We start from the raw sequence: 16338 nt of genomic DNA on the forward strand, positions 1-16338 counted from the left end.
AAAATTTTATTCCTCTTATTTCGGGGCATAGGTTAAGAATCATTTTTATAGGTTTAAGAGCTATTTCCAATATCTTTTCCTGTGAACTGTCCAAGTAAGAAATCACCTTTTTGGCCTTACTGAAGTGATAGTAACACTATTAGGCTCTGCAAGCCCTTTCTATCAAGGCAGTGAAAGGATTTGAGAGGGGAGGGTGACTCATTCCCAATCAGATTGAGCACTTAGCCAAATGACCCCAAGTGCTCGGGCATGCAGGGAATCCTGGCCCTAAAGATGGTGCCTGTGGGTAGATTCTGTAAGAAACGCAAAGACAGTTTAACGTGGTGGTCCCTGACAGTAAGGACATGCACCTTACTTTGAGCTGAGGGTGACCCCAGGTTTTAGGAAGATGAAGCCAGGCCTGCCTAAGAGGCCTGAAGCCTCCGCCCCGGGCTCCTGAGGCAGCTTTCCTAACCAGAGGCAGGGACCCAGCTTGGAGCCCCCGCGAGCTGGGTGCCCCCAGGCAGCGTGTCAGCCGCCTGCCTTCCTTCTCTCTCTGCTTGGTCCGGTATCTCCACACTGAGGCCCACTAGGAGAGTGCTTCCCAAATAGGGTGTGGTGAGCATCTTTCAAGTTTTTGTTTCAAAAACTTTGAAGTTTATTGTGGACGATATTCTACAACATACAATAGAAATGATTTTCTAGAAACGTAAAATGCAAGATAACCTATAAACTACAAGCTCAAATTATTTATTAGGAGAATCAATAGACCTAGAACTCCTGTATCACATTGCAGTACGTTTCTAAATGCTACTCAAATTTTGTTCTTAGGATGGTTCTACTTTAAGAAACAAGACTTTTAGAACACAGATTTTATATTCCTTTCCCCCTCTTTTATTTCCCATCTCCTTTACCCATGCTCCCCGCCTTGGAGCTGAATAAGTCCATTTTTGGGGCAATGTTTGCTCGTGCCTTCCTCTCCTGCAGACGGTCTGTGAAGGCAATTTCTGAGCATAGAGTCTGTTACCCACACAGGGTAGAGATGAAGGGAACGTGGTAAGACATATGGCTTTATTTTATTTTGTTTCATTTTGCTTGGACATTTATCTGCCCCATATTCTGACTGCAAATTATTATTTCATCATGATCTCACATTTTGGGGTTTAACTGAGTCCTAAGTAGTATCTACATGGCCACGAAAAAGCGTATGTCAAAGAGGAACATTAAGATCTGATGTTTTGGTGTAAAACAATTGTGTTTCCTATATACAATCATGGGGCATTTTATTTCAATTTTTAAAGATTTTATTTATTTATTTATTTGTTTGTTTGTTTGTTTGTTTATTCATTGGAGTGGGAGGACCAGAGGGAGAGGGAAAAGCAGGCTCTCAGCCAAGCCAGCCCCGATGCGGGGCTTAAACCCAGGACTCTGAGATCCTGACCTGAGCCAAAGGCAGTTGCTTAACCGACTGAGCCACCCAGGTGCCCCAAGGGACATTGTAGTTCTAAGATATTTAATTCCACCATTAAATCATTAAATAGATTTTACTTCCTTTGGCTCCAGCAGCTTTAAGTAAAAGAAAAAAAGAAGAAGAGGAAGAAGAGAATGTGAAAGTGCTGATTTCTCCCATGAGTCCAGAGAAAGATCACTGACCCCAAGGAGAGAGCAGACTCCTCATTTGCTCTTCTCCTGGGCCAGGCTCTGCAGGGATGCTTTCTGACCTCACTGTCAGGCATTAAAGAGAAACCAGAGAAGGGCACCTGGGTGACCCAGTGGGTTAAGCCTCTGCCTTCAGCTCAAGTCATGACCCCAGGGTCCTGGGATCCAGCCCCACATTGGGCCTTCTGCTCAGCAGGGAGCCTGCTTCCCCCTCTCTCTCTCTCTGCCTGCCTCTGCCTACTTGTGATCTCTCAAATAAATAAATAAAATCATTTAAAAAATTTAAAAAAAAAAAAAACAGAGAAACCTGGAGAAGGATCTGCTTCCAAATCCAAAGGGAGAGAGGCTCTTTAAAAAAAAAAAAAACAACAAAACAAAGAGAAAGAAAAAACAAACTAAAAGTCGGCCCAAAGCGATTCCACAGTCTGTCCTCCCAGAGGCCTGGGCTCAGAGGCAGCAGCACCTCTACAGTCCCTCCATGGACACCAGGAACTCCGGAGGCGGATCCTGTGGACTCTGCTGGTCCCTTAATTCTTTCCTGCCATCAGGCTCTTGGAGGCTTAGGGTCTGCAGAGGTCTGCGAATGGGGGAGAACACTGCCCCCAGAGCACAGCGTCCAGCAGGCCTCAGGCACATCCCTGACTGGAGTTTTCGCCCAGGACAAACCCTGGGGGAGGGCAGGGAAGGCTCAGGCAGAGTCCCCCCAGGGTGATGCGGGGTGGTGTCTCCCAGGGCCGACCCACCAAGCGGCTCCTCTGGGATTCTGGAGGGGCCCCGGAGCTGGGCTCCAGTCTGTGGCATGGCACAGCTCGGGACCAGGACCCCCTGTGCCTGGTGCGTGGTGGCGGCAGGGGACGGGAGCACACCACCAAGAGAGCAGCCAGCCCTCCTGTTCCGACGCCGAACCGCACCCCGCACAGTCGCATTCCCCTGCCAGGGTCTGGTTGGCCAGCTGCAGCTTCACCATGACGACGGTGGCGGATAGCGGGGCTCTCGGCGGGGCAGCTGCGGAAGCTGCGGAAGCGATTCCTAACCATACCCGGCAGACTAGCGTCAGGCCGGGACCCCGCGGGGTGGACTCGGGCCTCTGCCGCCCCCACACCTGAGCCACGCTGTGCAGATCGGAGGACCTGCAGACCAGGCACCTCCACCGTCCTGCGCAACCGCCTGCCTGGTCTAGGCGCACAGCCTCCGGAGATGATAGAGGCGCGGCCGCAGGCTGAGGACAGTGAACCGCCAAACCAAGGCACTGGCCGAGCTGTCCCTGCAGGGCTGACGGGGCAAGGAGGGGCAGGATACTCTGGAGTCGCTGGAGGCTGGAAATATCCCAAGTCTCCGTGACGTCTGTTCTCTACGCTGGTATAGACATCTGTGAAATGTACCGACGATCCTCTCCCCTAGCTAGATGGATGCCTCTGACTGTATTTTTCACCTCAGTGAAAAAGATACTGTTGCCCGGAAAGCTCATGCCACCGGACTTTGTGTACTGTGATCCCACTTAGGGGAAGTCCAGGGCCAGGTGCATTTTCTGGCGGCAGGCACCTGGGGGCACTCAGGCAGGAGAATGCTAGGGGCCCCTCCAGGAGGCAGGAAAGCAGGGGAAGGAGGGCAAGGGCCCAGACCTAGCGTGGGAAGTTGCAGGAATGAGTAGCTGGGACCCAGACCAGTGGCCAGTGGGCCTTGGCTGTTTGGAACTACCCGAGCAGCAGTGGCATGCAGGAGCGGGGGCGGGCGCGCGGGCGCGCGGGAGCGTGCTAGAGGTGGGGGTAAGGGAGGGGCACGCAGGCGCTGCCTGGAAACGCCAGTTGGCTTTTGATTCTTAGCCTCGCGCAAGCAGGGGTTCTGTGACACTTGGCGGGGTAGTCCGACTGGACTGGACGCTTTCTCACGGCGGACCAGGGCAGTTGTAGGACCGTCAGATGTTCTCCTGGGCTGGTGGCCTGGGCTCTGGCCTAGGCCATTCCCTAGGGGCCTTGGACAGCAGCCAGACCTCTTTGACCAGGGACATCTCTGATATTAACAGACATGTGCTGGGGAAAGGGACTTTCCCTGCAGACTCCATGGATTTGGCTGATGTCATCTCAGCCCAGACACAGATCAATAGTCTCCTCCGTGAGATTGAAACACTGAAGGGTGAAGTCACTCATTGGAAGAAGTTGTGCCTGTGTTCCACCCGGGGACCCAATACCATCGACCCAGAAACGGTGTGGAAACTGAAGAGCCACATCAGAGACCTAGAGCAGCGGCTGATGCGGGAGATGGACGAACATCAGCTGGAAGTGGCGGTGTTGCAAAACGTCCACCAGCAGAAGCTTGCAGACCTCACTGACCGGCACCGCCAACAACTGATGGACTATCAACGACAGCTGGAAGACCTGCAGAACCGAGACGCTGCCGGGAACGTGAACGAGGACCTTCTTCAGGAACGGGAAATGGAGCTGAGAAGGTTGAAGGAACAACTTACACAAACGCAACAGCTGAACGACAGTTTGAACAACCTTGCTTCGGATCTCCGAGCAGAAAAGCAAAAGTTGGTTCTCGAGCTCCAAGATGCAAGACATCAGCTGGAGGAATCCATTCTGCACAACAACGAAGATTCTCTGAAGAACAACATTGCCGTGAGGGCTTTAAAAATCGAGAAAGGACGGTTGGTGGCAAAATTGTGTCGGGCCGAAAAGAAGCTGTTACAAGAGAAGTCTGAGCGAAGTCTCAAAGACTGGTCCCCAGTAGATAATTCACATTTCATTCAACTCGGTCGAGAGAAAGACCTGGAGATACTACACCTCCGGAAGAGGATCGAGGAGATGGACGCCGACCATCAGAAAACGAAGGAACTGCTGTCCTTTGCTTTGGAGGAGCAGAAGCAATTGACAGAATGCGTCAGAGAACAAGACGAGTACATCAAAGAACTTACAGAAAGGCCAGAGCTTCAGAAGGAATTCGGTGGGTCGACCGAAACCTTAAGAAGCCATGATATTTTACCCCCATCCGTGGAGGACAAAGACATGCGTCTCCCATCCATGACAGACCAACGTCCTCATGTGGACGAAGACCTGGAGCGCCTAACACAGCAGAGTCGCGCTGTCCCTCTGGTTGACCCTAAAATCCTAGAGGAGATTGTACAACTAGAGTGTGAGGTCTTCCAGCTCAACGAGTTAAAAGATGATCTCAAGGAGGAAATAAAAGAACAACAGAAGATCATTCACAACCAGCAGCAGGGGAAGAGAGCACTGCTTCAGTCCTTACAGGAGCAGAAGGAGAAAGTGAACCGTCTCCAACACCGGCAGGAGGAGATGAACACTGAACACGCTCAGCTCCTTGCAGCGAAAGACGAGACGATTCGGATTCTGCAAGTCACGCTAGAAGAGCTGAAAGCCCAGTTGCCCGACAAAAGCCCACAAATTCCAAGAGAACCCTGTGAGGATGAGGAAGTGCGAGCGAGCCAGCCTCTCCCCAGAGAAAACGGAAGTGAAGAGCGTGATCCATCTAAAGCCGAAATTCAAAGACTAGTCCAAGGAATCAAAGAACAGGAACTGGAGATGAAGCTTCTCACTGAACAGAACATCCGACTGACCGAGCAGGTGGATCGGCTCTCCAAAGAGGAGATCGGGAAACTCACTCGGATCATCCGGCAAAAGGATGTGAAGATTCAGAGTCTTTCCAGGAGCTTCTCTGCAGCGTCTCACAGCCAGAACAGGCACGTGAAACAACTTCAGTGGCAATTGCAAGAGTGTGCTTTGAAAAGCAAACGGGTCTTGGCCGTCCTAAATGAGAAGACGAGGGAGAATAGCGATCTGAAAAGGGACTATCAGGAAATGACCCATCGACTTGCTGCCAAAGAAGCAGACCTCCAGAGGATGCAGGAAAAGGCAGCTGTGTGTCAACGGGAGAGAGATGAGGTGGTGTTGGCCCTGACACAGAAAGAAACGGAAACCTGTGCCCTCCAGAAGGAGGTTCACCAGTTACGTGAGCGAGAATTGCTCCTAAGCCAGGAGCTGGAGAGAGGGCAGCACCTCGCTGCAGAAGCCCAAGATTCTCGTCGCCGGGAAGCCTTGGCCTCAGAAGACCAAGTGGCTCAGCTAAGAGAGGAAGTGACGGTCTTGCAGGGAAAACTCCTTTTGTCTTCCGCTGCCATGGAAGAGGCCAGCCACAGAGCCAGTCTGCAGGCAGAGTCGCTGCGGGAGCAGTTGCACGTGGTCATCCAGCAGAAGGAGGATGCTGAGCTGCGGCTTGCTGCCTCCCAGGAAGAGGGAAGGCGCTATGAGCGAAGACTAGCGAACCTGAAGCGGGAACTGGCCGAATGGATGGAAAAGGCAGACGCCCTCGAAGGAAAACTGAAGTCGTTACAGGGACGATTGCATCAAACAAATGCCGACTTGGAGGTGAAGGAAGACCAACTCCAAGAGTTCAAGAAACAGAATGAGGTCCAGCAGGAAATACTGGAGGACACACAGAAGAAACTAATGACCTTAGTAAGTCAGTCCGAAGGAATGGTGGACAAAACCCTCCTAAGGAGACTCTTCGTGGGATCATTCCAGGCAGCTGATGCGGAACGGCAGGAAGCGTTGAGGTTGATGGCAAGCACGCTGGGGATCCGAGAAGACCAGCTGCGGCAGCTGCGCAGCCAGGAGCCCGCGGGTGTGCCCAGCGGGGTGACTGGGGGGCCTGGATCCCAAAGCGCCCCCAACACACCTGCGAAACCAAATCACCAAGCTGTGGCCAAACATTCCTTTTCAGAACTTTTTGTCCAGTTTCTAGAAGCGGAATCTCATTCAGCTTTTCCACCACCAAAACCATCTGGTCGTGAAGTGAAGCCCCCACATTCAGGAGGAAGGGGAAAACTGCCTAAGAAACAAGGCCCACCACGACTGAACGCTACCTTGGGATCCACACCCCCAAAGAAAGATGTCAAGCCCCGCACCACAGCCGTGTCTCTTATTAACCCACTGGGACCGGAAATGGGTGGATCGGAGCACCTTCTTCTGAGTGCTGTCCCTGATGCTTTACCCACGTACACACCGCATATCCTGTCACCGGCCAAGAAGGTTGGAAAGGCGGCCGAAGACCTCTCAACGAAATAGACGATTGTCAAGCCAGAGACGAGCCCACGCTTGAAGATCCCAAGTCACTCTGTGTGTCTACCTTATCCCCTAATATCCTTTTGCAAAATGTCCAATGTTCACGGTTTTGCTTTTAGCTTAGGAAACATATTCTTTTATGACTTAACAAAAAAGGGGTCTCTTACTGACTGCAGAAGTATTTGCTAAAGTGAAAACCCTGGTGACCCCCTTTTTTTTTTAAGATTTTATTAAATTTTTTTATAGAAATTGAGGGCACACACACAGGGGGAGCATCAGAGGGAGAGAGAGAAGCAGGCTCCCCACGGAGCAGGGATCCTGACCTGTGACCTGATCCTAGGACCCCGGGACCAGGACACGAGGCAAAGGCAGACAGTTAATAGACTGAGCCACCCAGATGCCCAACAGTGCTGACTTTTGTAGGAGAGTCGACACTGATGGGCCTGGAGGCTGTGGTCCAAGGATTCTTCCAACAATGTTTGTAATGCTTAAGGTTTTCACAAGGGCCAGGAGTCTCTGTATACCTTATGTAGAGAACACATCAACTTGTTTTAGTGTTTTCAAATTTATCAGATGCACGAGCACACACTCCTTATATGGGAAACGAGGTGAATAGCACGAAAGTACAAGATGAATATAAGGTTAAAAAAAAAAAAATGGAAATTCGCCTTTCCCAGGTAAGTCTCATTTCTCTTCATTTATTTTTTATTTTCTAGTTTTAAAAATCATTTCCTTTTCTGTTGTCTGCAAAAGCACACTATGCGTAACCTGATTTCTCTCGGGCCTTGTGTATGTTGGCCTGTGTAGGAGTATACTATTCTTTGACTTGCTTTCCCCCCACCCCCAAATCACTCTGCCTTAGAGACCATTTGAAATGGGAATGAATTCCATCTTATTCGTTAAATGAAAACCCAGCAGCTTATGGTTCTACCCTAAATTATATAAGTAGCTCCTCTTGATCAGCCTGTAAGTGGTTTTTACCTGGAATGTCCATGGTCAGCTCCCTTGTTCATTTCTTCAAAAGCCCCTTCGAATCTTCATTTGCCCTTCAAGGCGAATTGCTCCATTGTACCTTGGAAAGGATCCATCCAGATCTCCTTAACGTCCTCATTCCATTCATTTTCCATTCTGCTGTCTCTTCAGCCTGCCAAATACGGTAATTCCTTCCCTGCCTTCCTGTTGTCAGTGCTCTGATTCACCCACTCCTGTCACAGACTGGTGCAGTCGATTCCCTACCGATCTTGCTGGTTCCACGCTTGGCCTCCCTTGAGTCCATTCTGCACACGGCTGTTAGGGTGGACTGAGATGACAATGTGATGTTCCTTCCCTGCTGTAATTACTGGAGGGTTCCCCCTCTGCCGGGAGTTTGACATTTAAGAGACCATCCAAGCCCTTGCCTTCGCGGTCTTCCTTCCTCTTCATCGTTCACATAAAGGCCGCCCTTTAGCTCCAGGTGAATTCTTGCAAGCCCCCAATACATTACTATCCCAATCACTTCAAGCCCATGAGCCTCATCATTGTGCCTTGACAAAGGTGCAAGTGAGAAAGATTTCATTCTTCTCTTCTTCACCCATTGGTAAAGGGAGGGATTCCCACTCTACAGTTTTGGGATGTCCAGAGGCTGCACAGCTGAGCTCCACCATAATTAATTCAAGGCCTATCATATGGTTATAGGAAAGGAGGGACACACACAGCATGCAGGGCCACGGGGGATGTTGCACCTGGGAACGTAATGGACAAAGGCTGCGCGTGCAGACTATGTAGTACCAGGAGAGCGAAGGTGAGCCCTACTTCCTGCAGGAGGCACTGATTGGCTTGCTGGATCATTGCACAGGCTGTCAGGGAACTGGAGCTTACTTGGGAAGAAACTGTGCCTGGTCCCTGTGCTAAGGAGGGCTTGTTGGCCAGGGGATCTGATCTGTGGGAGCAGAGTGGGAAGGGAACATGGAGTGAGGCCATTTGAGGCCCTCCAAAGTTCCCGGATGCCAAGACAACACTTGCTATTGAATCTTCATCTCGGGCTTTCCATCACAGTGGACTCTGATGTGTGGACATCACTTTCAACCTGAGAGTCTTAAGGCATAGGACAGGTGCTTCTCTAGGACGTGAAGTCGTCACGTGAGCAGGAGGCAGATGTGGTCATCAAGTCCCAAATGTAATAACTTCCACTGATGTTCATGCAGTTGATCCCAAGGGAATCCCTGGGTGGCCAAGGGATAGAAGGAAGAGCTGACGTCCTCCAGCACCATGGAGTCAGGCAGTGACTGTGGACAGAAGCCGCCACCTCCACCTGCAGGTAGGATGTGCAGACGTTGGCTTCAGCCTGTAGCAAGTAGGCCTTGGTGACTCTATGGAGCTGGTGGGGGTGCCATGACCCAGAGAATAATAGACAGCTGGATAGGAAGGCTCAGAGTGTGAGAGACTCTGTTTCCAGGAGAGCGCAGTGCATGGCCAGCAATTGCTGCTTTCATGGTCTCTCACCAAGGCCAAGGAGGGCCATTTCTTGCTTTGGGAGCCCACGGACAATTGACAGATGGCATGGGTGGTCCAGGGACTCCAGGAAGCAGGATAGGAAGCTGCTACAGCCTTTTGACCTGGGCACGAACAGGTGGTTTTTTCGAAAGCTTTTATTTATGTAGTTAAGAGAGAGCTCTGGCTGGAAGAGGGGGTGAAAGGGACAGGGGGAGAAGCAGGCTCCCCACCGAGCAGGGAATCCCCTGCCAGGCTCTATCTCAGGATCCCCAGATCAGGACCTGAGACAAAGGCAGACGTTTCATCAACTGAGCCACCCAGTCACCCCCAACAGGTAATTTTTACTAGCACAGATCCTAGAGCCTTTTGTTGAGGGGAGACCTCCCCCGCCCCACCAGCGTGGGCTCATTGAGAAGTAAAAGCTGAAATGGGCTTCCGTAAAATTTATAAACAAGGAATATGTTGCCTCTAGAACCCCAAAAGTACTGAAAGATGTTGGACTTCTTTTTTCTTGTTTGGACTTTTGTCCTTTTTTCTTTTTAAGGATTTTAGTTAGTGACTTGATAGAACACGAGAGAGAGAGAGAAACAGAGAGAGAGAGTACGAGGGGCTGGTAGGGGCAGAGGGAGAAGGAGAAACAGGCTTCCCGCCGATCAGGGAGCCTGATGCAGGGCTTCTTGCCAGCACCCTGAGATCAGGACCTGAGCCCAAGGCAGACACTTAACCGACAGAGCCACCCAGGAAGCCCCACATTTGTAGGTCCTTAACAAGTTTGCCAAACAAATATCCTCACAGTAGGGTGTCCTAAATGTGATGTCTCATCCAGGAAGTTCCTGGAGAAAGCTGGGTGCAGTAAGATCCTGCCCACAGTTTGCCTGCGATAGCAGAGCGGTTTGGGTGCCCTGTGCATAACAAGGGAAATCGTGTCTCCTTCAAGGTCAGGACACGTGTGACTGAGATGATGTTGAAATAGGCACTGAACAGAACATATTGGTCAAATGTATAATAGCAAAATATTCACCATCTTTAAATTTGTTGGGCTCCCTCATGGTTTTTTGTAATGATTTTGTTTATTTTAAGGAGAGAGCAAGAGGGAGAAGAGAGAGAGCTAGCAAGGAGCGGGGTTAGGGGATGGTGGTGGGAAAGGAAGGGCAGAGGGAGAGAAAATCCCAAGCAGACTCCACCCTGAGCACATAGACGGACATGGGACCCGATCTTATGACCCTGAGATCCTGACCTGAGCCAAAGCTCAACCCACTGAACCCCCCAGATGTCTCCAGTGTTTTAAGGATACAGGGGTTTATTTAATCAGGTATGGTAAGACAAGCAGATATACAAGTAACTCTCACAACACAAGAAGCGTTTGTAGACTGATCCCGATAAAAGAGGTCCTGAGAGCCGTGGAGGGCCTCCCAGGGAAGCACCAGAGTCGGTCAGGAGAAAGAGGAAGTGAAGGGACAGACAATATGGACAAGACCCTTTATTGTGGTTTCCATGGGAAGGGGCAGGTGAGTCCGGGTAAGCACGTTTAAGACTGCCTAGTTTGTGTCATCTCACTGGGTTCCGGGACACAGTGGTGTCTGTCTGGAGTAGTCTGGCCCTGGCCCTGGGGTGATCAGGGCAGGGGATAGTGGCCCAGAGTAAGAGTTTCTTACAAGAGGTGGTTGGGGGTAAAGGCTCTGAATTGGTTGCTTTACATGTGAAAGCTTTGCCGGTGGGCAAGCTGTTGACCATCTCTAGGAATTAAGTCAGCCTGCCAGGGACAGTCCCTCCAAAGTCAGCAAGGCCTGAGATGTCAAAGCATTAAATACAGAAGGTAGAATCTATGGTTATTATACTTGCTTTAAACAGAACTTGATAAGTCCGAGAAGGTTAGCCAACCGGTGCATGTTAGCAACATTAGAGTTCATTCAGAACCTATGTTGTAGAGGCACAGAAGGCAATCGGCCTCCTTTTAATGTTGCCAATCAAATTGTTCTAGTAAATTTTGGATTTCCTTTTTATTTTTTAGAGATTTTATGTATTCATTTGAGAGAGAGACAGAGAGAGAGAGAGCAAGCAAGTGTGACAGAGCAGGACCCAGGGGGAGCAGCAGGGAGAGGTAGAGGGAGAAGCAGACTGACTCCTTGCCCAGCAGGGAGCTTGACATGGGGCTCTATTCCAGGATCCCGGGATCAAGACCCGAGCTGAAGTCAGAAGACTAACCATGTGAGCCACCCAGGTGCCCTTGTAAATGCTGGATTTCCAATTGGGTCAAATTTCAACCTATGTTGAATTAGTCGGTGGGGTGGGGGACAGGTTTTGCCTCCTGTATTCAGTTTTCTCTCTTCCACTCCTCCTTTGCTTGGGTTTGTGTCTTCCTGGATATGCATGTGGGGTGGGGGAGTGTCTTTTTGCTCTGCTCCTCTTTCTCGGTTTTTTCTTCCAGAGAGTCTCAAATCAGCATCATCAGACTTGGAGCTTCTGTCGTGGCGGTGGTTGTATGATTTCAAGTCTCCTGGCGTAAGTCAAGGTGGGCATTGATCCCCTCACTGTGCCAAGGGGTTCCCCTTTATGTTTCTCCCATAACCCTGAGGATCAGGATCTTGTGCCAAACAGGTTCAGGCAGTGGAGTGGTCAGTGGAAGTGCACGGGACCCACAGCCTATTTGCTGATGAAGCAAAACCATCTTCTGCTACAGCCCTACCTTCTCTCAGTGTGGACTGTTTGCCCTGCCGCCTTTTCCCCCTCTACAGATTCCCTCAGGATAAGTTTTCATTTCTAGCCCCGTCAAGTCACGAGTTTTTGTTTCTGTCCCCATCTAATCACACAGGGTGCACACGTTCTGGGTGTTTATGGGGAAGGGGACTGGGTGGGTCAGCCCACAGATGGCTGTCCTCTTCCTGTGGGAATGCCAGTCCATCTCCCCAGTGTTGGAGTCCACAGCCAGCAAAATCATTCTGCCCATGGCCAGAGTCAGAGCCTCAAGCCCCTGGATCACAAGAGGAGTCTATCGACGAGCTGGGGACCAACAACACTACGAGAAAGGCAAGTGTGCTGGGGAGGGGTTTGGCTCTGGGAGAGAAATGGAACACCAAACGCCCCCCTCCACTTTTCTGTTCTTCATCAGCTTGTGGACCCTGGGCTGCCATGGATGAGCACCTCAAAACCCTGAGGGCTCAAGAAGACACATGGTAACCGGGAGAGGAGCGGCAGCTCGGGAGCCGGGCAAGGCCACTCCCAATGCCTGAACCACAGTGACTCAGGAGACAGCCAGGGAGCCGTTCTTACATTTCCCTGGGGTCGGGGCCTCCCTCCTTTCCACCCACAACACAGAGGGTCACCCCCAGGACTGTGCTTGGGGTGTGCTTTCCCCCATAGGATCTGTTCATCAGCATCAAGCACTGGCCCAACACCCAGTCCCTGGAACTCAAGCACACCAGGCAGCATGTCCTTCGGTTGCCAACCTCAGGGGGGAGCCTTGGAGACCAATACAGGCCACATGCAGGTCACATAGGTGACACCTCCCTCCTAGATACAGTCAATTCTCATTCATTCTCACCTTGTTGGCAAGGTTGGGACATTAGGTTGGAAATGGATGGCGACCTCCGTGTGAGATAACAGAACACGAGCCAACACACAAGCTGGCCAGCGATGGCCAGTTCCCTCCCAGATCGTGACTCTCAGCTCTGAAACCAGTTAGTTAGCGAAGGAGCAGGTCAAGCTGCCCCATGTCCTCATTTAATGTGAGTACACCCTGTTTGTCATACCACTGGTTTTAATCCCCTTCTGATGAGAGAGAGAGAGATTCCTGCTCCAGACTTGTGGGGATCCCCTGACACCCGGCACATGTGATTGACAACAGTTTACTAGTCACATATACTCACACTTCAGGGGAGGAGGATACCACACACCGTGCAGGACTGCTCAGAGATTGCACTTGAGAACAGAGAGAACCAGCAGGGCCTTGGGAGGCAAGACTTACTTGAAACAAGAGGGTGTGGGAAGTCCTGGTTCCCATGGGAGGGTGTGAAGAGTTCTTCATTTGCTTGAAGAATTGAGTGGGCTTCTAGGGAACTGAATGCTGCTCCCCAAAAACCAATAGGCACGATGTCTAGTGCCTGTGATGAGAAGGGTGTTTGGTTACGAGACCTCCCCTGTGAGGGAAGAGGGAGAGGAGAACATGCATGATGCCATTTGAGTCCCTCCTTGATCTTCCAGGTGTCAAGACAGCCCTTAATACGGAATCTGAATTTCAGGCCTTATGCCACAAGACGGTATGACAAAGTAATTCTTCTTAGAACTAATAATGGAATTTCACTGTGAAGCAGTATACAGGATAAACGCGTAAAGGTAAGTCGTATTGCTCTATGCTAGCGATGAATATGTAGGCTCCACAATCAAACACACATTCACAATTAATTACAATTACAAAGAAACTACTTCAGGATAAATCTAAGAGCGTCTATCCAGGCCTCACATGCTGAAACTATTTAGCACTGATAGAGGAAATCAAAGATGTGAATAAATGGAGAGATACACCATGTTCGTGATTTGGAAGACTAAGCATCGTCATGAGGTCAATTCTCCCCAGATTGATAGATTTAATGCCATTCCTATCACAATCCTGTCAGCTTTGTTCATTTTTGTAGAGATAGACAAAAATACTCTAAAATGTATGTGGAAGGACAAAGGAATTAGAGTAGTTTCAAAAACAATTTTGAAAATAATACTAATTTGGGATCAGAGTCTCTGGAGTTTCTGAACTTAGTAGTTACAATAAGAAAGCCTGTGTGGGGGCGCCTGGGTGGCTCAGTGGTTTAAGCCTCTGCCTTCGGCTCAGGTCATGATCTCAGGGTCCTGGGATCGAGCCCCGCATCGGGCTCTCTGCTCAGTGGGGAGCCTGTTTCTCCCTCTCTCTCTGCCTGCCTCTCTGCCTACTTGTGACCTCTCTCTCTGTCAAATAAATAAATAAAATATTAAAAAAAAAAAAAAAGAAAGCCTGTGTGGTATTTGCAGAAGGACAGACACATAGAACAGAACAGAGCAAAGAACCCAGAAAGAGTCCCCACAAATATGCCCATCTGAGTTTTGAAAAGCGTGCTAAAGCAATTCCATTCCAGATAGCTCAGTCTTGTACCGACTACAGCCATCTAAAGCTTGTGATGAACTCAGAGAGGCCAAACTCAGAAAACAGCAGCAGCAGAGAAGGAGGATGGTGGTGTGACCGAGGCCATACCAGGTGGGAATGGGAGAGTGTGTGCCCAGGGTTGTGCGGGCGGGGTCCAAAGAGCCATCCAGGGATGCTTTCCGAAGGCCGAGGGAGCGGGGAAATTGTCCAATCAGCGTGTGGGCACAGGTGCCAGTGAGCGGGAAGGTTGTCAGGACAGCTGACGTGGGTGGGTCACAGACGCCTCAGCTGAGCCTGGGCAGAAGCAACTCCCAGTTTGCAGCCGTCTGTGAGGCTTGCTTCTTGCCTGGCGTCTGAGGATCCTGCAACCTTGCCCCGGTGGGTGCAGCACCTCAGAACCTCCAGACCCATGGCCACTGGTCTGAGGATGCCCCTTTTCACCTCCTGTACTTCCTCCTCAGGGTCGACACAGAGGACGAAGGAGTGAGCGGCCCTTGGGAAGATGCTTCTCTGCACGGAGGTACCTGTAGGGCATGGTGTCAGGGCCCTGTGTCCCCGGGGGCTGGGGCCTCGCTGGGAGGCGGGCCTGTGTCTCAGGAATACACTGGTTTGCCAAAAGGTAGACGTCAGCTTGTGCGCCCCTCGTTTCACAGCTGTGAAGAGCCCAGAACGGGGATTCATTTATGGAGCTGCTAATTATGTGTGCGGCCTGGAGACAGCGAGAGTGGAAATGCGGCCGAACCAGGCAGATGAGGTTTCAACCTTATTGGGGCTCAAGTCCTGCTACAAGACCGACTTGAAGCCAGTAAGTGTATTGTTGACGGGGGAGAAGTTCCGTTCTCCTTCTTGCCTAGGTTACATTCCACTATGGGTTGTCAGGATCCCCACCATGCACCTGAGATCAGGCCAGTCAGGGGTCCGTGTCTCTGTGTGTGTGTGTGTATGTGTGTGTGTGTGTGTCTGTGTGTGTGTGTGTCTGTGTCTGTGTGTAGGGGGAATGGCCTTCCTTTTGGGTGGGTTGTGGGTATCAGTGATTGGAATGCATGATAAATAGGACTGCTAGGATGTGTGAGGGACTCACCACCTGGCTGGAAAAGACAGGAAGGAAATGATGAACTGTGAAATTCGTCATTACTGTTTTGCATTGAGTGCTGAGAAATATAGGGTGCATTAGAGTTTGTAATTTCCTGAGTAATCTTTAAGCTGAGACCAGGAGGCTAAGAAATGAAGGCGGATGTGGGAAGGTGTTCAGTTAGAGCCGAGAAGGATGTGGACTGTTCAAGGAATTGAGAGAACGTCCTTGAAGCTGGAGCCACGTGGGGACTGTAGGACGGGGAAAACCAAGGTTTGGGATGAAGACTTGGACTTTTTGTAGGGTCTTGGAAACTAATCATAGTGACTGAAAACATGGGGTCCAGACCCAAGCAGATCCTAGCTCTGCCTCTTATGAGCCGTGTTGCTAAAGCATTGTACGTCTCAGTTTCCTGATGGGAGAAATGGGGATGATGATAATCCCACTTCATAGATGATCGTGAAGATGAAGTGATATTTAACATGAATAAAACACTTAGCGCCATGTCTGACAGGTAGTTGGGGTCAGTGGTGGTTGGTTCCAGAAATAAATAAACACATGGATAAGTTGTGAAGACTCAGAGGCAGTCCGCGGTGACATTTGTGAACAGCTTTCAGGTGCTGCTGACCACGTGTGTCACACTGTTGAACTAGAAATAATTTTTCTCAAATGGACAGTTATTTGCCCAGAGAATCTGCAGTGCCATTGAAATGACGAGAGGGAAATAAAATGCTTTTCAGTACCATGTCCCAATTAGGTGTCCTTAAAATTTCCTGATAAATTGATTTAGTATTTGTTGGTAACCGTTTGTGCAAACTTGCTTACTTAAATTGACTATAGAGTAACTGAGACACAGAATAAGGACAGAGAAGTAGTATAACTAGAGCTTGGCTTTTCTTGACTCTCTATAGGATAGGTTTTTTGTTCTGTTTTTTTTTTTTCCAGGTAGGAAACATCTCTATTATTGG

At 50.1% G+C, this 16338-nt stretch overlaps 1 protein-coding gene across 5 annotated transcripts in view; it reads left to right on the forward strand.

Annotated features, from left to right (window-relative positions):
- Window positions 1-8324: 8324 nt before the first annotated feature.
- Window positions 8325-16338, forward strand: part of LOC123933384 — a 66728-nt gene continuing 58714 nt past the window's right edge. The window contains exons 1-5 of one of the 5 annotated variants that reach the window (XR_006816577.1): window positions 8325-8496; window positions 8900-9012; window positions 11353-11396; window positions 11617-11700; window positions 12142-12214. Coding sequence is in view for 1 of the 5 variants with exons in the window: in XM_045992481.1 (XP_045848437.1) it covers window positions 11559-11700; window positions 12002-12215; window positions 14760-14818; window positions 14952-15103 (567 nt within the window). In the remaining 4 variants the exon portion in view is untranslated. The other 4 variants (XM_045992481.1, XR_006816575.1, XR_006816576.1 and 1 more) reach the window with 4 other exon arrangements.

Source organism: Meles meles, chromosome 21 (assembly GCF_922984935.1).
Source record: "Meles meles chromosome 21, mMelMel3.1 paternal haplotype, whole genome shotgun sequence".
Lineage (NCBI taxonomy): Eukaryota > Metazoa > Chordata > Mammalia > Carnivora > Mustelidae > Meles > Meles meles.